This window comes from Myotis daubentonii, chromosome 3, assembly GCF_963259705.1.
Source record: "Myotis daubentonii chromosome 3, mMyoDau2.1, whole genome shotgun sequence".
NCBI lineage: Eukaryota > Metazoa > Chordata > Mammalia > Chiroptera > Vespertilionidae > Myotis > Myotis daubentonii.
The window spans coordinates 44,839,406-44,864,911 of NC_081842.1; the positions used below are offsets into that span (position 1 = coordinate 44,839,406).

Consider the following 25,506-nt stretch of genomic DNA (forward strand, 5'->3'; position numbering starts at 1 on the left):
CTAGGCAAGATCTAGGGAAAATAATGTTTCAATTACAGTGGGGAGGAGGGAAAAGACTGAGGAAGAGGTGGATGACATCTGGACACACTTGAATAGGGGTTCTGATGGGCTGAGAGGGGATGGGCAGAAGGATAGAGTGTCTTCCCTTGATGCTTGGCCTCCATGTCAGAGCCTCAAGGGCAGAGGTGGTTGACATAAAGACCCGGCCCAGATCACTGCTCCCACATTTTTTGAGGGATCAGGATGCTGATAGCCTTTAGGTGAAGGGAAAGCACCAGTATACCACTCTGTATAGCCCCAGGGTCCTGTAGGATCCTGGTAAGGATGGGCTGGTAGTGCTCATTTACAGTGGGGACATTTCTGTTTTGGTGGGTGGGAAGGATGTTCTCTCTGTGAATTGGTCAGCCAGACTGGAAAGTAAGTTAGATTCTGGGAAGCCTGGGTACACTGGACCAAGGTTCCATTTGGTTTGGAAAGAGGAAAGTAGCTGAGGAAGAGTGTTAGCTGGGTTCTAGCAAAGGCTAGACATGGTAGCTGACACTGATCTGCTTATAGGCCACAGACTAGAGCCCACTTGCTTTTGTTTCTGCTGTATTCATTGCCTAAATTGCTCATCAATTTTTATGCCTATTAAATCTTACCCTTCCAGCTCCTTCTCTGAATTTTCATTGCTTTGTTTTTGTCTCATTGGGAATGCATATTCTGACATGTCTTATGCATATTTGCCTGTTCCCAGGAGACTGTAAGCTCTCAGAGGGTAGAGCTCATATGTCAATTACAGCGCTTCATATTCTCCATAGTTTCTGGCATGTCTTACCCATATCAGATGTCCAATATAACTATTTGTTAAGAAAGAACAGGTGGAGAAATCCCAAAATGGAAACCAAGGTGTTCCTTAAAGGACCTGATAAGGTTTTGTTTTTTTTTTCAGATGAATCCCCATAACTTCCCAGGATAAATATATTGATGGTATAAAGTGGACTGAGTGTCCAGGTTAGGGAGAGATATGAAAGGTTAACCCAAGTCTGAAAGGAGTGGTCCTCTGATCACAGCTAAGGGAAATCTACATCTGAACAATTGGTAACAAGAATAGGGAACATGGAGCACAATTTATATGAGAGACATTAAGAGACAGAAGACAAAAGTGCGCATGTATCCATCAAGGATGAGGAGAACCTACGTACTCTGTGCTAGACTCTGGGGATGGAACAGAAATGGGACACAATTCCTGTGTTCAAGGTGCTCACAGCAGGTCAATGCTAGAGGCAGTGGTGTGCTGCTAAATGCTTCGCAGCAGGTTCTCCAGAAAAAAAGGAGAAGAAGAAGAACAAGCAACAGCTCTGATGGTGGTGTTCCTTGCTGTAAATGCTCTCATTATGGCCAGTTTCAAGCTACCTACATGATATCACTGAAACCAGTGTTGGGAAGAGATGTGCCATCAAGCAAGCCGGCTCCAGCACACCAGGGAAAGGAAGTACATGTCTGCATATCTGCAGGGCTTATGGCCAGGATAGAGAAATTTATTGGGAGTGAAAGAAAAGCAGCCAGGGCAAACAATGATGTCTATTTTCCCTAGAGAGGCACTGTAGAGAATGTTTTTATTGTCAATAATATGTGTCTCCTGAGGGAAGAAAAGGCGATAAATTGAGTGGAGTTGATGAGTGGTGATAGCATTATTGGAAAGATAGTCCAGTACAGTTTTAAAAATTGGCCTGGTATATAGGTAAATCTTATAGAATAGTGGCTTCCTTACATTCAGAGGGGCTGTTTTATATCATTTTAGGAGCTAATGTCTGCTGATGGCAGTTAGATGTTAATACTAATATACACATATGTTATATGGTAACATTAATATATATCATTTATTGAGTAACATTATAAACTAGGCACGTCATATGCTAATCCTTGCAACCCTACAGTATTAGTATTTGTGGCCTCATTTTTACGGGTGAAGAAATATTGACTCAGTAAAACTAAGGAAGGTCCTTCTTTTCCAAATTTATCTAGGTTCATGGTAGGCTTCATGAACCTGCAGGTTTCTTGCATGAGATGCAAATGACAAGAACAAGAAGACAGCTCAACTTATAGAGTATGTACCTGACTCCTGTTCATCTTGTGTGCTATTACCTAAGAGGTCACTTTTTGAGTAGCCTAGATACAAGGGATTTGCTTCTTCATTTTAAAGAGGACACTGGAAAATATGGAGTCTATCAAGAGGAGGGTGGTCAGGATAGTCATGGGTCTGTCCATTGAGTCATATAAGGGACTGGGGATGTTGAGTTCAGAAGATCAATACGAGACCACATGGAGGATAGATCTTCAGCCCTATGAAGGGCGGTCATATGGAGGAGCAAGAAGGCGTGTTCTGTGTGCCACCAGTGAGTAGACATAGGTCCAGTGGATGGGGAATTCAGTGATATATCCCATAAACACTTATTATGCACTTATTTCAAGCATGTGCTAAGTGCCGACAAGGGAAGGATATGGTGATGAATGGGTCACACATCCTCATTGTGACCCATTGGGATGAACTTTCTAAAATTCTGAGCTGTCCAGCAATGGAACAGGCATCTGGAAAAGTAGTGAGCTGCCTATCCTTATAGTATTCAGGAGGAGGCTGGATGCGCACTTAGCAGAATGTGCCAAAATGAGTTTATTGAGTGGTAAGTGGGACGAAATCCCCTCCAGATCAGAGATTCAGCGTCTGTGTTCAGCTTTGCTTTGGCAGGCTAGAGTGCTGCTCTGAAAAGAGTGTCATCTGATTCCCCCCTCCCCCCCCCACTTCCCACCAGCCTTGCCCACCCAGCTGCGCACTCTGCTTTCTCTGACAGTGAGCTCTGGTGGGCCAGTGAGACTGGAAGGTGGCTGCCATCTGTGACAGGGATGATGGAGTTTTGGCGGGTTTGTGTGGGTTCAAGGAATGCAGCATTGAAGCCATGTACACACAACCTGCTTAAGAACCTCCCATGGGCAGAAAATGTTTTCTTCCTCTTCAGCCCTCCTCTGTTGCTGTGCCAGACGGGCACAATGGTGCCTTTGAGAGGGGCAGCTGGAAGGGGGTGTTGGCAGGGAGGCTGGAAGTAGAACATTGCAGCTGGGGGGAACCAAATTCATTTCCAGGAGCAAACCTGCACTGGGTGCCAGTTTCCAAAACAAAACTGCTATTTCTGAGAGCTCATGGTGGTGGGTTGTCTCAGAGTTGGACAGAGGGCAAAGCCATTTCCTATCCACTGTTCCACCCTCCCGAGTTAGAGAAACCTAGTGTGTTGAGGCATTCTTGCTCTGGATGCAGATTAATAGGCTTTTTGGTCGTCTGGGGAGCTCAGGCTAACTTGGGGTGGAATGGGCTCTCTGAGGGGGTCAGACTTTCCAGCAGACAGAACAGGCTAATGGCCATAGGGACTGGCAGGGCTCAGAGGCAGGTAGCTTTTGGGCCATCAGAGAGGGCTCAGAATGGAGACCCCATTCTTCTGCCTTTCAGGATTACTTCCCCTGTCCCTTAGCCGCCTGGCACCCTGGGTGCCATATGGGCTCTGCCCACTCACTGTCTTAACTCCTTTTGGTGGGAAAGAGGTGGGAGAACTCTGGCATTTCCTGTCCTGGGTTCACAGTTGTCCCACACCCTCTGCTACTTTCAAAGGTCCCAGCAACAGCTCTGAGATGGGCGTGGGAGGTTGGAGTGCCAGGCTGCAGGCTCAGCCATCTCCCCCTGTGTGTTACAAATGCAGCAAGGTGGGTCCCTTTTATTTTGGTGGCTTCCAACAAAAAATATCTCACTTGAGGCTGGTCAAGTGGTAATTTCTATTAGTGTTCACACGAATTATGAGATTTTTCACACGTCGATTCAATTGTACAATCAATATAGGGCAATTCTTCATTTCAGGCATTGTGCTGGGCCTGGGATACAGAAGGAATAAGATAGAGTCCTTGCTTCAGAGAGCTGATTGCCATGTCCTAGTGGGAACCCCACTACCAGCTCAGTAGGCACACTGATTAACTAGGTGGACCACAGAAGGGCAATGCTGTAGCATTCTGGAGGCACGTGCTCTTGAAACCCAGCTGAGCTTGGAGTACTTCTTATCTTTCAGGAACTCAGTTTTCTTGTGGAAATAATGGGAATAATACACACCATGCAGATTAAATAAGGTGTATGCAAGTACTGGGACAGAATTTGTTGCAAGGTCAGTGTTCCCTAAGTGGCTACTGTTGTTATTAATTTGTTGATCCTAAGAACTTGAGATATAGCATGCATGTGTGTACAGTGGTAGTTATCTGATCCCTTGTTAGATTATGTGCTTTTCCTAAAATAGTCAATTCTTCTACCTTCTTAATTCCTCTTAGGATCAACAAGTTTATGACCTCACTGACCAACGTAGATAAACAAAACCTATCTACTATAGCCAATGGGACAAAAAGTTATAGTATTGTCTATAATATTTTCTGTCTGTTTCTGTTGTAGAAGCAGAAAAAGGTTAAAATAGTTCTGTTCCCTGAGATCTCTGAGTCTCCTGAGTGTGGAAACGAAGATCATAAATTATTTTCAATATTCTAAAAAGTCTAAGAGAAATAATATATTTGCCACTGACAGCCCCAACTTCATTATCACTTAAAAGATGCATTTGCTTGGGGACAGTTACTGTTTCACTAAGGGACCGTGGCAGTAGAAAAGTTAAGCTTGCTGGGGCAGAGGTTAGCCTGGAGATCTTCCAGGAACCTTTTAATCTAACCTGCTGAGTCATGTGACCCTAACCTTGGTCTTCTGATACCTGCTTGGGCCTCGTCTATCCACTGGGCTGCATATCTCCCCACTGCTTTGTGAAATGTAGGCATGAGAATTCATCCTTAAAAGTTATTCCAAAGTCCTTGGAAGACACAAAGTAGGGGTAGCCAGGAGTCTGAAGACAAAGAAAATCAAAGCAATTCACGAAGAACAAAGGAAATAAAAAAGAACAACAACAACAACAAAAAGCATATGGGTGAATGGAGGCTTGAAGTGAAATATGGGGTATACATTCGAAGGAAATAAAAAAGCGGGTCATTTAAGAGAAAGAAAATGTTATGTGTCAGAAACTGCAACAAACAATGGAATTTTATAAGAGAAGATTGACAGAAATAATTTCTTCTTAGCAGGCTCAAAGACTTTAAGGATCAGTGAAGAAACTTGTAGTCAGTGCATGGCAAAATGAGATAGAGAGATAGGGAGGATGAAGCATGTTTAAAAATGGGTAAGGATTTAAGAACTCAAAGAATCATAGAGGTCCTTTAGAGGCCTGTTTTTAGAGAAACAAGGGCTAATATAGGATTGAAGCAAGGCCAATATAACAGTGCTGATCCCTGATGGTGAGATTGTGGGTTACTTTTCTTTTCTGTCCCTCTACAGTTTAAAATGTTCCTCCATGAATTTGTATTACTTTTATAATCAGGAAAAGACTGCAGTGGACATAGTAGGAGGGAGTAGGAAGAAACAGAAGTAGGAGCATCTGGAGCAGAGAGAACTGTAGGGTGAGCAAGAAGAGGAAATCTGAAGTGGCAAATGCTGCCTTGGGTGCTCTCACCATGAAGATGGTGCTGTAATGATGGAGTCAATGCATTTGGCTAAGGAAGGTAAAGACCAGAAGTGGCTATCTCTGCAAGGCCCATTCCAGCCTTCCTTTTGACTCTAGGGGGTTTGATGCATAATCAGGTGGCTGCCTTTCATTTTCCATGAACTCAAAATCCCTTCCAATGCTTTTCTCAGCCTTTCCTTCCCCATGAATGTGTTTTCATTTCATCTCCCTTGGGATCACTATGGCTGGGTAGATGGGCTGAGCATCTGGCCATTTCCCACCTTCATTACTCCAAGCTCTAAAAGGCCCTACCTGCCTATGCTGAGAAGGTTTTGATGATGCCAGAGGAGGCCAAGATGATTGAAGAGCTTTCCCCTCTAACTTAAAAGTGTGCAATATTACAGGTGGATATGAAGGCAGAATAAGAGAATGCCCCCAGTTGGAGCTGGAGAGCCATGGGTTCTCTTCTGCCACTTACTAATCAACCTGTAAAGTCCTTGATTTCTATTTTTTTTTTTTTTTTTTTTTTAGAAACAATGGCACTTGGTTGGATTGGAGTCGCTAAAGGTATCAGCCCAACCTGAAAGTAATCTGATTCATTGTTTATTCAACTTCTTTACATGCACATGGCTGTGCTAAATGTAAGTTTTAGAATTTATGATTCTCATAGACAGGGCCAATATCGCGATATGGATTAAATATCCCCAGCACTGTGCCCAGCATACTCCCTTTTGTAAAATTAAATTTTTAAAAATTGAGATGAAATTCACATAATACAATATAACCACTTCAAAGTCATATCTCAGTGGCATTTAGGACTTTCACTCACACTGTCTTTTTAAAGTGTTAGAATAACATAATTATTTGGGTTGGTTCCATTTTGCTGTGATAAAAACGTGCTGTTGTTCTTTCTTGCTTATCCTCTTGTGAGCTCAAGTGCAGCAAATTCCCTAGGTCTAGGTTGTGAGGAACCTGCTGGGTCATACGATCCACAAATAATTTCAGTTCAGCACAGACTGCCAGACAAAGTGGTCGACCACTTAGGTTCCCACTGGCGGTGTCTGAGAGTTCCCACTTCTGCCCCTCCTCACCACTATGGTTGGGTATTCCCAAGCACTACAGAGCAGCTAGAAATCATGAACTAGCTCTATCAACATTGACATGGAGAGATCTCAAGAACATAATGGTGAATGAAAAAGGCAAGTTGCAGAGTGAAAAAGGACAGGGCGTGTGTGTGTGTGTGTGTGTGTGTGTGTGTGTGTGTGTGTGTGTGACTCAGTTCTACCTGTAATATTTTATTTCTTTGGTTAAAATATACGTGAAGGGAATAAAACAAAATATTGACAAATACCAATTCTAAGTGAGTGGGAAATGGGAGTATTTGACATACTGTTCTCAGGACTTTGTAGTATGTTGTTGTTGTTGTTTTATTTTTTTAACCTCAGTTGAAAGAGGAGGGGGAACTGATGTACTGAGATTTCCAAAATATACTGGATAACAAATTATTTTTGAGCAGCTTCCAAACTGGGACTCACTTTTCCCCATGCAGAGGTTCGTGTTACTGGAGCTGGCTTGCCTTCCCTTGTGAACATTGTTTTAGAGTAGATGAAATATCAAGGAATTTTGGAAGTTCTTATTTTTAGCCAGTAAAATGAAAAATTTCCACAGCATGTAAAATAAGTGCTCGAGTCGAAGCCTGCCTAGTTTGCTCCACCTAACTATGATCACATCAAAAACTTTTGCAAGGCTATTCTGGGCCTGGGGTGCGGAGATGACTCACTGAGTTTCTCCCTCGCCCCATCCCCCACCTGTTTATTCAGGTGAAATCAGATTAAAGTGAGCATCAAGGGCAGCTTTGGGAGGGAAGAGAAGCCAGAGACTCTGAGAGACCCGGAGGGATGGCCCTAGACAGAGGTGATGAGAGTCACGAGGGTGACATGCTGGCTTCTTAGTTAGGGTCAGCCACAATGTACTGAGCACTCACTTCCCAGGAACAGACGAGTTTTCACAGGCCTTCCTGTGTGTTCCTGTGAAGGAGCATTTAGGGTGAGCATTTGGAATATTTTTTATGCTCTCTCTCTTTTTGGTTAATCTTCGCCCAAGGATATTTTTTTCATTGATTTTTAGAGAGAGTGGAAGGGAGGGAGGGAGGGACAGAGAGAGAGGTGCGGGGTGGGGTGGGGTTACTGATAAGTGCCTCCCACACGAGCCCTGAACTGGGGCAGGGATCAAACCTGTATCCAGGTACCTGCTTTTGACCAGGAATCGAACCTGCAACCCTTTGGTATGAGGGGCAGTGCTCTAACCGCTGAGCCACCAGTTAGGACTGTGCTCTCTTTTTGACAAATGTAAAAATTTCACGCCTAGTTTTATGTTATCTGAAATGTTAAATGAAAATATGTGAATAAAAGCAGATCAGATATGCCCCACACCTAGTTGAGAATGTCTGCTCCAGACTAAAATGCCAGTACTGCCCGAAAGTCCCTGGTTTTGGTCAAATCTGTATTTGAAGCCTGACCTGACCACTCATAGGCTGTGGACTTCAGGTGGGCTTCTTGCCTTCTCTCAGCTTTTATCCCCTTCTTTGAAAAGGTGATTTTGTCACCTGCCACTTGAGGCTGCTTTGCAGATTCTGTGAGGCACTTAGCACCATTGCCAGTTACTTAAAAAAAACAACAACCCTGAAAACTTTAATCTGAACTATAGCCTTGGGAAGTAGGCTAACCCCTCTTGCTCCATTTTATAGATGAGAATACTGAGGCTCAGACACACAGGTTAGCAAGTTACTTCACCTAATTGCAGAACAGGGGTAACCCCTGGTCTTGTGTGACTAGGCCAGGCCCCTTTCACTGTGCCAGCCCTGGCCTAGTGTGTGCATGTGAGCAATAGATATCAAGTCACCTTCTCTCCCCCTTGTCCTGGATGATCTAGCTCACATGGCTCTCCAGGACCCCTGGATCCAATCTGCTTAGCACTCATTCAGTGAGTACTATATTCCCTCTTATGTCAACTGGGCTGTAAGCTTCATTTCAGAGAAGACCAAGTCTCTTAGTCTTTCTCAACAAGCCACTGGCCCCAGAGGTTGAATTCTGTGTGAGAGGCTTTTAATGGAGACCCTCCCTCCATAATCTCATTTTAGCTCCGTTTCACCATCCAATTTTTAAAATCAGTGACACACACACACAGAATCTAAATAGACTTTCCTATCTGTTCCCCTCTACCCTTTACCTTCATTCCCTTTCTCAAGATGCTGAACCTCTCAGCCTCAGTTCCTCACCCATAAAGTGAGGACATTAATATTTGCCCTGCATGTTCTGTGGGTCCAAATGAGATGCTACGTAGGAAAACCTTTTGTAAACTTGGAGGCAATTTTCCTCTCTGACTCCCATCTACCATCCAGCCTGAATCTGTTCCTTTCTCAAATGAGCAGGAGGACTGTCTTCTGTTCGGAAAGTAGTTCTGAGCAGCCCTCCCAGCTGCCTCAGTGGAGAGGGAACCGAATGGCCCCACACTCAATAAAGGCAGAAGAAACTGCATCAGTGCTAAGAGTTCACTGAGTCTTTAGCGCTAGTTAGATAGAACTCTGTTTACGGCTTCTAAGCTACACCCATTCCAGGAGATCTAGAATCTTCTCTCTTACCAGGCTTTAGCAATGAAATCTTGGTCAAGTTACTCAATGTATCCGAGACTCAGTTTCTTCATTTAAACAATGTGGTTTGTAGTCCTTGCTTCATTGGGTTATTGTGTCAAACGAGGACACACGATGATAGGCAGTCAAAGCATGTGACTTTTTTAAAATTTTTGTTTCCCTTCTGTTTACCCTTCAAAATCTCTGTGCCTCCTCTTGTTTTTCCATGAAATGGGGATAATAATGCCTGGCCTGTGTAGCTCATCAGGTTGTTGTGTGACTATGGAATAAAGGCTATGGTGGGGCTTTGAAGTGGTGACGTGTGGTATAAATACCTGCCTGGGTTTATTCTTGGGGTGGCTGGCCTTGAACTGATGGGTGTGTTGGTCCTCACAGGCCTGGGCTGATGTGTGCAGTGGCCACATGTGGAAGGTCACTTAACATAGCTTCTCCTCCTGCTCTTCCTGAGAGCCCTGTGCTCTCACAGCTACCTGTGGAGCTGGGCAGCCTCCTCACACCTGTCACTCACTTGCCTTGCTCTCTGTCTCTCTGTCCCTCTGTCCCCGGCTCACATGGCACAGGACCATCCATGCACTGCTCTTTAGATGCAAAAATGGTGCCTGTCCCAATCTTGCTGACTGTCAGGAGCTACTGTCACATGACACCCCGCCCCTTAGCCTCATGAATAAATACTAAAAGGACTCATTATGAGGAGATAAGGAAAACAGGAAGTGCCCCTAAAAGCCACCCTCCTCCCCACCAGAGGCCACCAGCATCTTCAGCACCCAGGCTACCAGCCTGCTGTGCACTTGAGGAAGAGCTCTTGCATTTTGGATCCGGAGGGGACCTTAGGCAAAGCTGGCTTGGAGGCGGGGGTAGGAGTCCTGGGGTTTGGGAGGGCAGGCCACAGAGGCAGGGGGACAGAGCAGCTCTATTCTGGGTTTAGTTTCAAGGCCAGCTGCAGGGAGAACAAGCAGTCGCTGTGCGCCTGCAGCTGGCAGTGGCGAGGCCAGGGCTGTCCCTCACTTAGGGTATATTTAAAGAGTGCCCACTACATGGTCCTGCCAACAGGAAAAATGCACACTCTCTGGTAGCCATGCTCAGCACTCCTCCTTCGCTTCACCCTCCAGGCAATGGATTTGTGTGTCATCAGAGCATGGCTGGCTCCTCAGCCTCTCCAGGTGTTGGGTGGTACCACCTGGGGACACAACCTGGGCTCCCAGGTCTCTGCCCTCTAACTTGAGCTGCCAAAAGTTCAGGGGATGAGCTGGATTGGCTCCTCCCACCCTGTGGTTGGTAACCCAGCAACCAACGGGAGAGACAGACAGATGAGTCAAATGCAAGCCCAGAATCTCTGGCTTTGTGTTCTGTTTGTGAACACTGCCTGTGAATGCAGACTCCCTTCCGGCAGGGAGTGGTGGGGCTTTCCCACACTGCTTCAGGCCAACTGCTCCTCCGTATAAGAATGCCCAGGCCCCACTTGCCAGCTAATGCAGACTTAGGGACAAAGCTGGTGGGCCGGGGGAGCCCCTCCTGGCTGAACTCTCTGGCTTTGCCATTCACAAATGAAAACAACACCACGGGCCTGAATCCCACGGGAAGGTGGAGTTGGTGGCTAAGAACCATGGGCCAGGTAACCAATGGGCCTGAGGTCCTGCAGAACAGAGACCGAGCTGGTGTGCATAGAAGTTTGGACTTTTAGGTGGCCAGAGACAGAGCAGGGAGAGGAGTTCACCAGAGCAATCCAGCAGAAGTGGGTGAGTGGGTGGGAGTGGGCAGCTTATCAACCCGGGAAGGGAAGCCGACAGGCAAACTTTCTGAGGCAGGCAGGCTGCTACAAGTGCCGGAAGAGTCAGTAAATCACGAGTGCACCAACAGGATCAGCTACATAATTTGAAGGGCCCAGTTCAAAATGAAAATGCAGGGCCCTTTGTTAAGATTATCAAGAATTTCAAGATGGTGACAGAAGAGCATTTGATGGAGGGCCCTTCTGAGCGACCACACAGGTTGCACACCTACAAAGCCAACAATGAGGACCTATAAGTCAGCTCCTTGAAGCAGCTATGAAAGCTGAGGAGAGTGAGCTGGGGGATGTCCGGTCACCTCTGGCCTTACTTCCTATCACCCCTGCTGCCCTGTGGTCCCCAGTTCCCAGGCTTTTACTGGGCTTAGGACATTGCCCCTACCCTAGCAGCAGCTCTTCTCCCTGTGCTTGCTGCAACTAAGTCTTCACCTCTCTGAAAAGGGGGAATTGCAAGGCCACAGTGGGAAGAGGGCTGAGGGCAGAAATAGACTGTGGCCCTGGGTCCTTTGGGCCATTAGATCTCAGAACCCCAAGGATCCCTGGACAGGCCACGAAAGGCTGGTGCAGCAATTAGAGCAGCGGTCCTCAAACTACGGCCCGCGGGCCACATGCAAATACAAATATTGTATTTGTTCCCGTTGTGTTTTTTTTACTTCAAAATAAGATATGTGCAGTGTGCATAGGAATTTGTTCATAGTTTTGTTTTTTTTAAATTATAGTCCGGCCCTCCAACGGTCTGAGGGACAGTGAACTGGCTCCCTGTTTAAAAAGTTTGAGGACCCCTGAATTAGAGCCTCCTCTGAGTGAGGCTGCAGAGGATGGAGGTACAACATATGGACGACACTCTGGGTCACCAATTAAGGACCCGTGGGGACATGTGCTGAAGGTGTGACAGTCCAGGAGCAGAACCAAGGTCCAGAAAGCTTTGCTCCCATTTGGGGTCTTACCTCCAACTCTATGTGGTCATGGAGTTTCTTGCAGGTGGCTGCGAAGGTCTCCGAGGTGCCAAATTCAAAGTACCACAGCTTGTTCTTCATCCTGGATCATGAAGCAGAGACATGGCTCAATATTCTGTATCTGAAATGGTCGTGTAAAACAGCTACACAATTGGGGCTGGGAGGCCCAAGTCCCCAGCATTCCCCAAGCTCCTGTTTTCAGCACTTGTTAATCAGATGATTAGGACTGGAATTTATTTTTATTATTATTTTATTTTTTTTCCTTTCTTTTTCTTTTTCTTTAATTTTTTTTATTGATTAAGTTATTACATATGTGTCCTTATCCCCACATTACCCCCCATCTCCCCCACTCATGCCCTCACCCCACTGTTGTCTGTGTCCATTGGTTAGGCCTATATGCTAGCATATAAGTCCTTTGGTTGATCTCTCCCCTTTATCCCCACCCTCCCCTACCTTCCCTCTGAGGTTTGATGGTCTGATTGATGCGTCTCTGTCTCTGGATCTGTTTTTGTTCATCTGTTTATGATGTTCATTATATTCCACAAATGAGTGAGATCATGTGATATTCATCTTTCTCTGACAGGCTTATTTCACTTAGCATGCTCTCCAGTTCCATCCATGCTGTTGCAAATGGTAAGAATTCCTTCTTTTTTACTGCCACATAGTATTCCATTGTGTAGATGTTGGAATTTATTTTTTATATTTATTTATTTTTACCAAATATTCTTGCTACAAACTTAGAGAAAAAACTTTTTCATTTCTTAGACATCATGACTACTCTGGGTGAATTGCCAAGTGATCTCTGACCTTCCTGGTCAGAGCAGGAGAAAGGCCTGTGGGCCCCTGTTCCATGAAAATCAACCAGTGGTGACAAATGACAACGGGCTCTGGTCACTGTCCTTTCTACTAATGCACAGAGACTTCTGGCAGAGCCCTCTCTTGGGTATAGTTGGGGTGCAAAGGGAAGATATGACAGCCTTTTGAGACTTGAGGGATGTTCAGTCTCAGGACAATGGAGAGGTAGCCTAACAGTAAACCAGCCAAAATGTGTGCTACTTTATCTATGCTTTGACTGAAGGAAGCAGAGTGAAGAGAATTAGACACAGATTTGCAGGCAAGGTGGAAAGAGAAGAAATAAAACAGTGAGTTGTTTTATAGAAATTGTTTTCCTCACTTATTCCTCAATTGCATTTGCTGAGGCCATGACCATCTTTCATTTAGGGGTAGACCTGGTCATATTTGCTTCCAAGTAAGAGCTCACTATTTTGAGTTTGATGTTTTTCAACATTTTCCTTAGTGGGAATAAATAATGGGGTTTCCATGTAGCTGAGAGCTTTGCAAAGTCAGATGGTGTGTCCTGACACTTGGTTGTTTTGATCAGATGGTCTCACCAGGAAGTGTTTCTGAAGGTATTCCATTCCCTCCATCCCAACTGTTGTCCCACTATCAGGAGCTGGCTAAGAGAAGGGATACCTGTCCAGTTTATATGCTGGGAGGTTTTGCTAAAGATTAAACAAAATCACATTCTTCTTGGCACAGTCTTTAGTAGAGAGGATGCTACGTTGAGTGTTGCTGATCCTTCATGGTCAGATTTGTGAACTAAGGGGAAAAAAGGAGCATTCTTCAGAGGCAAGAAGGCTCTTATTTCTTCCCAGTATTTCTTAGGCCAAAGCAGGTGATTTTTCAGTATACAGACACAAGTTTTCTCTCTGCCTTTCTCAGAGTCCACCTAGAACTTAGATGAGACTGCGTGCTTCCATTGCTTGAAGATTTCTAAGACCTAGTTGATTGGGAACTAGTCTTTCTAACTCTTAGCTTGCAGGAAAAGAAATGATAAATCATGAGGGAAATAAGAATAAGCAAGATTTAGGGAGTTATGCCTCATGAAGAAAGTTAGAAGAACTGGGTGTGCTTTAAGTAGACCAGTGCTTCTCACCCAGTGAAATGCATCACAGGAATGCCCATGATATCAATCTCCTCAGCCTCAGGGTGGCCAGGCTGGGGTCTGGGGCAGCCAATGTCACAGCAGGCATTCTCATCTGTATGCCAAACAAATGCTTTTGTTTTCTGTGCATGTCATGATATGAAAAGTGTTAGGAAACACTGTTCTAGATCACCAGTTCTCTGCATGCACAACATGAGAGAGTAAATATGAGTCAACTGGGAATTTAATTAAAATGCAAGTTGTGATTCAGTAGTTTAGGATTAGGGCCTAAGAATTCCTTGTGTTTTAACAAGCTGCTGATGTTGGTCTAGGGACCACACTTGGACTTGTGAGCACCTGGAGACTACATTTGTGATTCTGAAACATTAGAATTCATAAGAATTACCTGAGAGATGTGAATAAAATGCTGTTTCCTGGGCTCCCATGTGCAGAGATTCTATGTGATAGTTGTGGGATGGGGCCCAGGAATATACATTTTTTGTGAGTGCCCAGGTAATAAAGATCATTACTCAGGTCATCACTTGTCATGACTTTCAGAAACATTGCTGTAGATCCCAATGAAATGACAACTAAGGAAGAAGACATTCTGATTAAACCTGAAAGAGATGATGTCTCAGGGAGAATAGAATGAGGGTCAGTGTCTTTCAATAGAAAATTATGGCAAAAGATCCAATAACAGGAAAAGCACAGATTGTCATAAATGTCAAGGTTGAGCATTCTTCTCCAGCAGTGAGAGCATCTCTGTAGCCAGGAGACCTGCTTTGTGATTCCATTTTCAAATATCACTGCAGGTCTGAATCATGACTTTTGAAAGTTATTGCCAGGAGATTTAGAGTTTTAATAAAAATTTCCGGAAACCACAAGCTATTTTTGTCTAAAAGTGGCTCTTTTGAAGATCTAATAAGGTTAAGAGGTCATGGTTAGGTCAGTATTGAAGGATGACTGAAAGGATCAAACAGACTACTCATTCATTGCTGCTTAGATGCCCATTGCTGGCTGAGTGACCTTTGGCAAGTTTTTAAGCCTCAGTTTCCTCATCTGTGAAATGGAGATAGTAAAATGATCTGCTTCAAAGTACAGTTAAGATTAGATGAGATGATTACAACATCACATAATGCTTACTGCATCGTAAGCTCAACAAGAATGTTATCTACTTTTAGCTATTATTTTAATGTCTTGCATTGGCATATTTAGATAACATAATAAGGCAAAAATGACAGATCAGGTTGGGAAGCCACATACTAGTACATTATATATTCAAATCTTTCTGGGACAGAAAGAGATGTGATTGTATTTGTCAGATCATGTGTCTTGACTTTTAAGTGAAAACATATGTTCCCCACATGTCTAACCTAATAGATTTTTCCAGAGTCATAGACCACACCCTAATTCTTGGTTAATTATCTTGACTGATCACGTGATTATCCAAAGATGTTGATTGAAACTATGCTTCTGAGAAAGTGCATGTTTGGTGTGAAAAAAAGCATTTATCAATTCAAGAAATACTCATTGTGCCAGGACTAGATGGGCGTCTATTGATACTACATTGAAGAACAAAACAAAACCCTTTATGCACCAGGCACCTGGGAAAGACAGGCTAGGAAACAGACCATAGTGTTGTGAGCTGAGCACTAAGTACTGGGAGTAGCTAAGAGGAGGTGACATCCAGTTCTTAGTGGGGTCAAGGGTAGTTAGAGAAAGGATCCTAGGCAGGCAATGCCAGGGTTAAATTCTGAAGGATGTAGAAGGGAACAGAGAAGGTGAAGGAAGAGCATTCCAGGTAGAGGAAGAAGATAAGGCAATTGCACAGGGAAAGAGGGAGCATTTTCAATAAGGCTGGAGAGGCAGACAAAAGCAAGATTATAAAGGTTGGGGATGCCATGCTTCGGGGTTTGGGCTTTTTCTTGAAGTCTTTAGTTTGTCATGGATCATCCTTAAGTGGATGTAGTGCTGAGAGTGGTGGCACTAGTGACCTTATCAGGTTTGTGCTTTTTAAAGATCACTCTGTACCAAGTGTGAAGAGTGGATTGGAAGGGGGTGGGTACAGACTGAAAGCCTGGAGAATAGTTTGGAGGTGGTATAGAAATCCAGGAGACAATTGGGAAGGGCCTGAATGAAGGTGGTGACAATAGAGTTCAGGAGAAGAGAATGGATTCACAAGCTAAAATTTAGGAGGTGGAATTCACAGCACTAGTTGGTTAAGGAGTGAGTGAAAAAGTACCAAGTAGCACACCCAACTTTTTGTCTTATATAGCATGGTAGACAGCAGGTGCCATTCACTGAGAGAGGGGCCAGGAGACCAGTTCTTCAGTGGAAGTCCTCTTTATAATAGAAAAGAAGCACTTTTTGTTTTTGGCCCATCCATCCATCCATCCATCCATCCATCCATCCATCCATCCATTCATCTATAAAATATCTATTGAGCCCTACTATGAGCCAGGTACTGTATAGGGCCTAAGATCCCTGTCCTCACAGAGCTTACATACTTTTAATAGCTTCACCAAGACACTCTCATTTGACCTGTGACCCACAGCAGACTAGCTGTTTGAAATCTAAGAGGATGTCAATCTAACTGGATGTCACCTCCTCTTAGCTACTCCCAGTACTTCGTGCTTAGCTCACAACACTATTTATTTCTCCGGTTTTAATTCAGGCAAGTTTTAGTTAGAAGTGAATGCATTCTATTTCCATGGCTCTTTGGTTTTGCACTCTGCTGAACATTTTACATATACAATCTCTCTCAATTCTCAGAAAAACCCTATGAGATAAGTACTATTGCTACAAATAAGGAAACCAAGACTTGAGGAGGTAAGTAACTTGCCTAAGGTAGCAAAGCAAGTAAGTGCAGAGGGGTCATCCAACCCAGACTGTCGGACCCCAGCTGTGCTTTGCTGCCCTGCAACCTGATCTTAACATGCTTTTGCATATTGTGTGGTGTGGTGGCGTGTGCCCCTATTGCACTTACTAGACTGCTGTGGTTCTCCTTCACCAGGTTGTTAAATGGATGTACTTGGGGACTGGGGTGTTAGTGGTTGTATCACATCCTAGGAAATGCTGTCTGATGAAGAGTGTCAGGCCCTCCCAGCTCCAAGCACCCAGGGGCTCTAGAGGAGATGGAATCACATTTGTCACAGAAACCCTCCTGATCTTGAATTTATATAGTCTGAGAGAGCCAGGGAGACCGGAATTGACCCCTGGCAAAGCCATATGCTCCCAGTACACCCTGCACCTTTCCTTCTCTGAGAAATGGGCAGAGGCAGTGTGCCCTTGAACCAGCCCAAATACAGAGTGAAAAAGAGAAAGCTGGAGATGAACCTAAATTGCTCTTCAGGCACCTCCCACTGCAGGCTCAACATGGGCCTTTTTCAGCCACTCATTACAACAGAGTGCAGTGTGGCCTAAGGTAAAGACCCCAGAATGGAATCAAGGATCGCTGGGTTCAAATTTGGACTCTGCCCTTTATGGGTCATGTAGCTTTGAGCAATTTTTTTTCCTTTTCTGAGCTTCTTTACCCATTAAATGGGCTAATACTTCACATAGTGTTAAAAATATTAAAAGAGACATGTAAAACCATCTAAAAATCGATCTTGGTCTACAGAAGGCCCACATACCCTCTACACAATAAATGTTCATTGATTGAATGTTACTGATGCCTTGTCAATAATCAAAGTACTCTCTTCCTAATTAAGGTCACTTTTCTGGTTACTGAGAAAAATAGCTACTAGCCTTATTTTTGAAATGATATAAAGGGGGATTATTTGGTTTCCTCTGTTCTAGCCACAAAAATGGTTGACAATACCAAGGCAGGAGTTATGGGGGTAGGAACAGAGAAGAAAAGAGACTCCTATTGGAAGAAAGGCTGATCAGGTAAGGTGGCTCCCACAACCCTGCATGACTGAGATTAGCTATTAATGGTGGGCCCTGAAGTGGAGGTAGGCTTTAGGCCAAGTGATATAAGAGAAGATAAGACAGAGCCTTTCTTTGTGTATGTTGGGGTGTTGTTGCCAAGGACTTTACTGGCAGGCTTATCTGAGGCGGGTTCCATGTGGGTTACGGGCTGCCCCCTTTCTCAGCTGCTAGGAGATTAGGAAGGAAACCAAACTCCCAGCCGACTGTCATTGCATACCAAGACACCAGGGAGCAGTAATCTGGATTCTTCTACATTGTACTGTGTACACTGTCAGAGAAGATCCACATAGCAAGGGGTGCTGACAGCTTGTTTGTTGGCCTGGAAGTAGAGAAAGCCTCTTGTCAGGGAGACTTTGGCCTTTTGGTTTCGTAGTCAGCCAGGCATTTTACATATATTATCTCTTTCTATTCTCAGAAGAACCCTCTGAGTAGGTACTGTTGCTGAATATAAAGAAATTCACAGATTGAAGTGAATTCTCCTTTGCCTCATCTTCCCTTTCTTCCTTTTTCGTTACCAACTCTAGCACCAGCACCTTTCCAAAGCCTCTGGTAAAAGTCAATAGGCATGAGATACCTCACAATTTGAGGGAGAATGTTGCCCCTTCCCTCCCTTGCCCCATCTGCTGGACAACCAAAGAGCCTGGATGCCAGTGTCCCTTCTTCTCTTTTGAAGATGTCTCCCAGCCACTTAGCTCTTGCTGGAGGTCTGCTGCTGCTGCCTGTGGCACTGGTTTGTGTCTGTTTTATCTTCACTTGTACAAAAACATGGCATTTGGAATCTGAGAGGCGAGGGGTCATGACCAGCTTTGCCACCCACTGGCTAGTCAAGTTATTTAAGTGCTTTGAACCTTGGTTTCTTCTTCTACAAAATGGGAATATTATTCTCTGCCCAACAAAGTTGTAAAGCTCATGTGGCAAATGCAAAACACCAAGCAGGTGTTTAATAAATGGTAAGTGCTCACTAACTGTTCTCCCTTGTTGCTAGGAAACACAATCACTGGAGACTCATCCCCCAGCGGCTGCAGGAGTGGAAGCAGTGTGGGGGTCTATCCCAGGCAGCCAATATTTTTTAAAGAAAACAAAACTAACAATGTTTTAATGACTTCTGGAATGTGTTTTCTGCATCTGTCTTGCTGAGTTTTCTTTGGCCCATCATGTCTTTCCTTCTCATAATCACCTTTCAGCTGGAGATGACTAATCCTTAAACAGTTGTCCTGAGGCTGGTTTCCAGGTCCCCGAAACTCCTAGGTTCACTGTCAGGCTCTGAATTATCCAGGTGAACCCGTCTTTGAGGTAGAACACCCTCATCTAGGGCACTCTCAGTCACATGGAGGAGTGGGAAACAGCAGCAGTGACACTGGGGCTTGACTGCATTTCTGGGTTTTCTTAATTTACCTCCTTGCTTTATAAAAAATAACATCGATTGCACACTAGTTAGTTGAATCTTTTGACAGATGAGGGAAAAATTAGACTAATTAAAAATATTCTTTTATATTTGTTAACAATTTTGGGGCTGGATTCAGTTATCCTCCTGACAGCCTAGGAATAGCCTGTATTCAAGGATGGCCATGAGTGAAACCAAGCTAGCTGCCAGGCATTTCCACCAGCAAAGGCCACGAGCTTCTGGTGGCCCTTTTCTGATAATCTCAGAACTTTTTAGGGCAACGGACTTTTGAAGACATCAAAACATGAACACATTTCTTTGGGCTTAGAAGGCTACAAAGAGGATACTACAGCTATTTCTAGAAAGAGGAGCCCTTGAAGAGAAGGTATTCCTCTTTGTGGTTTGGGCTTTGATAATCAGGCTCCTTGAGTGGGTCACGATGGTGTCTGTTAGGCCTTCTGTGTCAGCTAGGTGAAACGTGCTACCCACAGGATGGGCTCTGTGTTTTGTTGAAATAGTAGAGACTATGCTGAGAGACCCGCCATCCAGCCCCAGTTCTCACACACACTAGCCTATGACACGACAAGAGTTGGTTGGGGCTGCCCAGACTCAGTTCCTTCATCTACAATGGAAGACTCTGAATAGCTGACTTCTAAGGTTTCTCCAAACTTCAAACTTCCTGACATCTTGAGATAACACAATGCAGGCTAGGGAGGAAGGGCCCATGTGTTCCATAAGTGCCGCCACTAAGGAGTGTGATGCCCAACTATTTCCATAGCTGCCATTTTTAAAAGAGAAAGAAATATGTGTTTTTATGTAAGATCTCCTGATTATTAGAGTTGGCAAGTAATTTAACTTTTTAAAAGAACGCTGCATAGGCCCAAAACTACACATCCGGGGAAAATGATGCCTAGCTTACATTAATTATAAATTTTCATAAGGTTCATCTTAATTAAAAAACAAAACAAATGATCTCACTTATTACTCTAGAGGGTTTTCTGGGTTATTGGTGGTGTTATTGTTCCTACTAGTGAAGCTAGTAGACTAGAGTCTGGTTATTAAGGTGAATAATAATCTAGCAACATCAAGCAGCTATGATAATAACACAAAGGGAATGCAAAACGAATTGAATTATAATGGAATGATGACTGTTGGTAAGAATATTAAGAACACTCTATCAGTTGACATTTTACATTTTTTAAAAAATCCCAGTTGCCTTTGGAAGTTCAGTAATTGTGTTAACCAAAGTTTAGATCAAAGGTTAAAAAAGAGGGGGAAAAAGCAGGTGGGCTTGGTTCTAAGGTCAGGATGTCAAGTCCTGTAAGGGGCCCGTGGCCGTCACCTCACAGGTGCTGCAGAGGCCATCTGTGTCACCTCACAACCAGCTGCCCTGGCCCATCAGAAAGCTTGTCACCACATCTGATCCACCCGCATGCTGTCCCCTGTTCTCACTGCTCATTGGAATGGGCACGTGGTGACTCTCAGGCATGGAGCTGTGGATGGAAGAATCTTTTCCAAGAGTGGGCAGTGGCCCTTTGGTACAAGGGAAAGCAGCCCCAGCAATCAGGAAGGAGACTTTATAAATAGCTGTTTTTGTTCTCTGTGCATGTCGCTTGTGCCTGCTGGTCCTGCCAACAGATTTGTCTTGGCTCAGTGTATTTCAGCTTCACGGGGCAAGGTATCCCCTGGCTTTTTTTCATGCTGGGGACAGGACTGATGCTCATAGCACTACGGAAAATCTATGGTGGTGACTGAAAGGGCGGGCTGGAGACCGGAGATCAGAAGAGGGTGGGTAGAAACATGGGGAACAAAAAGATGGGAGAGCTCAAGAAGGGGCTAAAGAAAATAAAAAGGAACAGGAAGGAGGGAAAGACCCACCAAGCATGTATTTTATAGTATTTTATGGAATCCTCTTAATAACCTATGAAGACACTTAAGTCATTTTAACGTGTGAAAAATTACCTGTAAAACCACAGGTGACAGATCATTTGCACTTAAGTGGCCTTTAGGGTCCAGGGATTCCAAGCCAGGAAAGCACAAGTTCCAAGGATTCTTTCAAAGGGTCCAGGAGTTGCAGTCAACATTTCTTAATGTGGAATAGTGTTTGTGCATTTGCTCTTTGTAAAGAATGCATAGGCTAACTAGTGGATTAATTTTTTTTTATGTGGAATGGAATTAACTCAATTATCTTCAGAGGCACTGATTGAATGACAAATGGATGTTGTTGAATAATAAAAAATGGGAAAGTGAGTTACTGCCTAGAACAGCTTAATGGATATCTTATTCAATATGGCTCCCATGGTGGGGGTGTTCCGGAATGAATAAAAGTAGTGCACTCTTTGATAGTACAAGGATGTATGCAGAACCGGTACTCCATTCCAGCCCTGGATGTTGGCTCTCTTCTAAGCCATAACAGCCTTCTCATGGTACAGACTAGCAAACTGAGACCAGTCCTGATGATGCACTGGCTAGAATTCCAACCCCAGCTCCTGTTGCTATGCCCCCGAGACATCTGAGAGAAAAGGAAAAGTCAATCAGAGCCACACAGCTAGTGACCGCGAAACTGGGCAATTCTTATTCTTGCTTGTGGGCTGGCTTGGCTCACAACTACTACTCCTGCCATGGACACAGTCAGGAGATCCCAGCTCTAGGTTGGTTGGCTTTGGCTGCTCTGGACCCCTTGGCACTCTTTGCCACAGAGTCTGAGTTCTGGGCGTCCCTATTGGTCTCTGGTCTCCACTCTTGCCCCAAAGTAATAAAGGGTCAAACCCGCTGGCTCCAGAGCAACCTCTCCACACCATCAAGGGTAAGTCTGGGCCCCAGAGAATGTCTTCTCTTTAAACAGTGACCCTTTTCTTCCACACAAGACAGTTTGTGTTTGTTTCCAAGGACTATGGACATATTCTCCATCAGTAAGCTCTCCTGAATTCTGTCTGGCACCTGACAGTATCTCTTCCTAAGTCTGAAATCAGATCCTCCCCCAAAGTGGCACCCGGGGACACACATGTGCGTGTGGCGGAACACACGCAGGCCAGAACAGGGAGCTTCTCTGCGACTCCATCCACAGTTACTATACTCGGTCACAGACACTGCCTCTCTGAGACCCACAGCCCGGCTTGAGAACTGCCGCAGTGAAGTGAATGCCACCACATGGCCCTGCCACTTTGGGGGTGACCCTCGGGACAGACAGCTGGTGAGGCAGCTAGGGTTTTCCTCTCCTGAGGGCCCGAGTCTCTGGAGTGTTTTTCCACTGAGTATCTGTCCTTGCCAAGAGAAAAGAGCTCCCTTCCCCCATCCAAAAAAAGAAAAAAAAAATCTCAGTGTTTGGCTGCTTTTAGCAACCCTTTCTTCCTTTGAAGTTTTATTCGCGGAATGAAAATCCCCTTCAGGCCGATTTGGCTGAGGCTAGAGGGCTCTGAACAAGCTTGCTCCCACAGCTCTCAGAGAACAAAGTCAAACACTGGGACCGAGTGAAGCCCTGCTCCCGGAGGGGAAGGGCAGAGGCAGATGTGTGCCTCGCAGGTTCTCAGTGGCTTTCTGATTCTGAACTTTGCTCTACCAGCATTCACACACCCTTCGGCCCAGGAAAGTGGGGCAGTGAAAGCCTAGGTGAGCAAGGACAGCTGATTAGAAGGGAAGCCCTGAACGTCCAGAGAGGACAGGCCGCTTTGCTGGGACTGAGCTCTTGCTGAGGAAGGCCAGTTCCAGGGCCTAATCAAATACGTCTAGAAACTAGCAACGGTCTGGGCGAGCCGGGGCAAACCCCAGAAGCAGGACTGCACCCTGACCGTACCGTAATTCCCAGGTGGGCCCCGACAGAGACAGCCCAGCTTTGCCTCCCGCCCCCCTCCCTCCTGCCCAGCCCGCCCCCAGCTGTTGAGAATCACGAATCCAGCGTTCCCTGTGTGCTGAACCTGCACTCGGGGCTTAGTACACCAAAGGCTCCCCCCAGGTGGCAGGTACTGTGGTGGTTATTTTGTAGATGTGTCTGAGAATGTTGTTCTTTGGCAAATGCAAGGGTAGACTGTCACGGTGTCTGAGAAGATGCAATCTGAATGAGTCTGCATCTCCTCACTTCCTTCCACAACCAGCCTTTCTGGGCACGAGGCAGTGCCCGAGTTGTGATAGGTCAGATTACAAAAGTTCCTTGGATAAGCCACTTGTCACTCTGAGCACATTTCCCCATAGAAACAATGTTATGTTGATGTTGATTCCTAGGCTAACCTACAAAAGCCAATTAACCCATTACATATCCAATGTCTGGTTTTGGAGACAGCTTGGTGGAATAGACGGAGCTCTGGTTAGAAGCCAGAAAGGCTTGGGTGCAAGCCACAGATCAGTCTCTTACTTGCTCTGTGGCCTTGGGCAAGTCATTTAGTCTCTGTTCCTTAGTTGCTTCATCTTTGAATTGGGATAGTATTACCGACCTCGCAGGGATTGTTAGGAATGTTCATTGAGAAAGTACAGATAGGCCACATGGCATACACTCAAATAATGGTGCAATAGAACTCCACTGCTCTATGTAAAACTAGCTTTACGGCCTCATGGGTTCAGAGTTCCAGCTCGAAATATAAGTGGCATGTCTCTCCTGCTAAATCTGGATTGGAGAATCTTTGCTTTCCTCAACTTCCTGGGGAAAACACAGGCAATTCTTCCACCCTAAAGTCCCTGGTGGCCACCCTGAAGTCTGGGCTGGAGTTCTTATGGAGTTGAGGAGAAGAGGTAGGAAGGAGAGTAGAGAACATAACGTAAGGATGCATCCGATGTCTTCTTTCTGCTATGGTAAAACTACAAGATGATCTGGGTACTTCCTCCTGAGTTTCCTGTGCCTTCTACACCACCCACCAGGTCAGAATTAAAAAGTTTAATTTAATCAAGTAGTTCCCTCCTTGCTTCCTCTACCTTTTCAGTCATGAAATTGTTAGCGAGGCAAGTCAATAATTCATTAGATGGGAGGTGTGTGGATAAATAGCCCCTTCCCACCCCTATTTCATCTTCTTCCTCTGCCAGTTTAAAAAATCTTAAATGGGAAAGCATCCACCAGAGCCTGCCTCTGCCTGAGAAGACTAGTATACACTGCCAGCAAAATCCTTTCTGCTTCGCCCTTTTGAAAAAACTCATCCATATGCTTTCGGCTTTGCTTCTGCTCTGACATTTGTGACTTCTTATACTGCGTGTACACTCCTAACACCCATTTCAATGACTGAGCTCATGTGCACGTGTCTCCCCCAACCTGGCGTGACATTCTGACTGTGTGCTCTACCCCACCCTCTCTCTGCTGTCTCCAGGGAGGTCACGCTTGTCTCTCCTGATGAACAGGACTCGTTCCCTTTGCTCCCTCTCTGTGCAGTTGGCAAATGTGCCCCGCTACGTCTGTGACCTGCTGCTCCTCCCTTCATTTCCTCGGGAGAACTACTTGGCATCTCTTCTGCCGGGCCTCTTATTTCTAGCTCATACCTGCTGCCCCTCTGTGGGCTGTGATTTTAGACTTTCATTTGAACATTCTACTTTATCCCCCTTAAGTCTCATTTTAAAGCTCTCCTGCTTGGTCTTCATGTTTTTGACCACAAATATTCCTTTTGGTTTATGTGACAAGCTCGCAATGCCTTGCTAGGGGCCTGTCATTCCAGCATTGAAATCCACAGCCCAGAAGAACCGCTGTTCTCAAATCAGCTGCAGAGCTGATGCCCACCCTACATGTCTGGTTCTTCTACAAGTAGGACTCATGGCTGAGGAAGAGACTAAACCATTGCCTCTGCCCCACATCCCTTCGTTTCCTACCCAAGGCACCAGAGTCACCAAGATACTGGCCAGGATTCCCCTGGATGTGTCTCTCGGCCCACACCCACAGGCAGAAGTGCGACAGTTTATGGTTACAAGTTTTCCTGTACTCCTTTTCATCTCTAACACAGGGGTCTCTCCAGTGTGAATTCAGCAAAATAGTGGTCTCATTAGATGCTCTGGGACAGGAGGATTCTGTAGTCAAGTACATTTGGGTACTTTATCCTGTTTTTGCATGGTCTCAATAGGTTGGAATCTAGATCAAAGGCTTTACAACAACGTACAGAAAAGAAATATATTTAATTTGGAATTTCCCAGTGTACTTGATGATTGACCTCCCTGCCCTCTATCTTCCTGTGAATTTCCTTTTAACATCTCGTGGAATTTACTTTAACCAATGTTACTTAAATACACACCTGAAAGAGACTACTTGGGTAGCTACCTCCATAGGTTATTTTCAAACCTCATGATGATCTCCTTAGCTGTTATGCTCTCCCTTCTCCAGAAGGTCCAAACCCGTCCTCCTTGGGTACAGTCTCATACTTCTATTTTT

The 25,506-nt window shown here is 45.0% G+C and overlaps 1 protein-coding gene across 7 annotated transcripts in view; it reads right to left on the reverse strand.

Moving 5' to 3' along the window:
* Positions 1 to 25,506, reverse strand: part of DGKG (diacylglycerol kinase gamma) — a 210,818-nt gene that overhangs the window by 55,853 nt on the left and 129,459 nt on the right. For all 7 annotated transcript variants that reach the window (XM_059687264.1, XM_059687265.1, XM_059687268.1 and 4 more), the window contains one exon: positions 11,926 to 12,016. In XM_059687264.1, the coding sequence (XP_059543247.1) occupies positions 11,926 to 12,016 (91 nt within the window). The remainder of the gene's footprint in view (positions 1 to 11,925; positions 12,017 to 25,506) is intronic.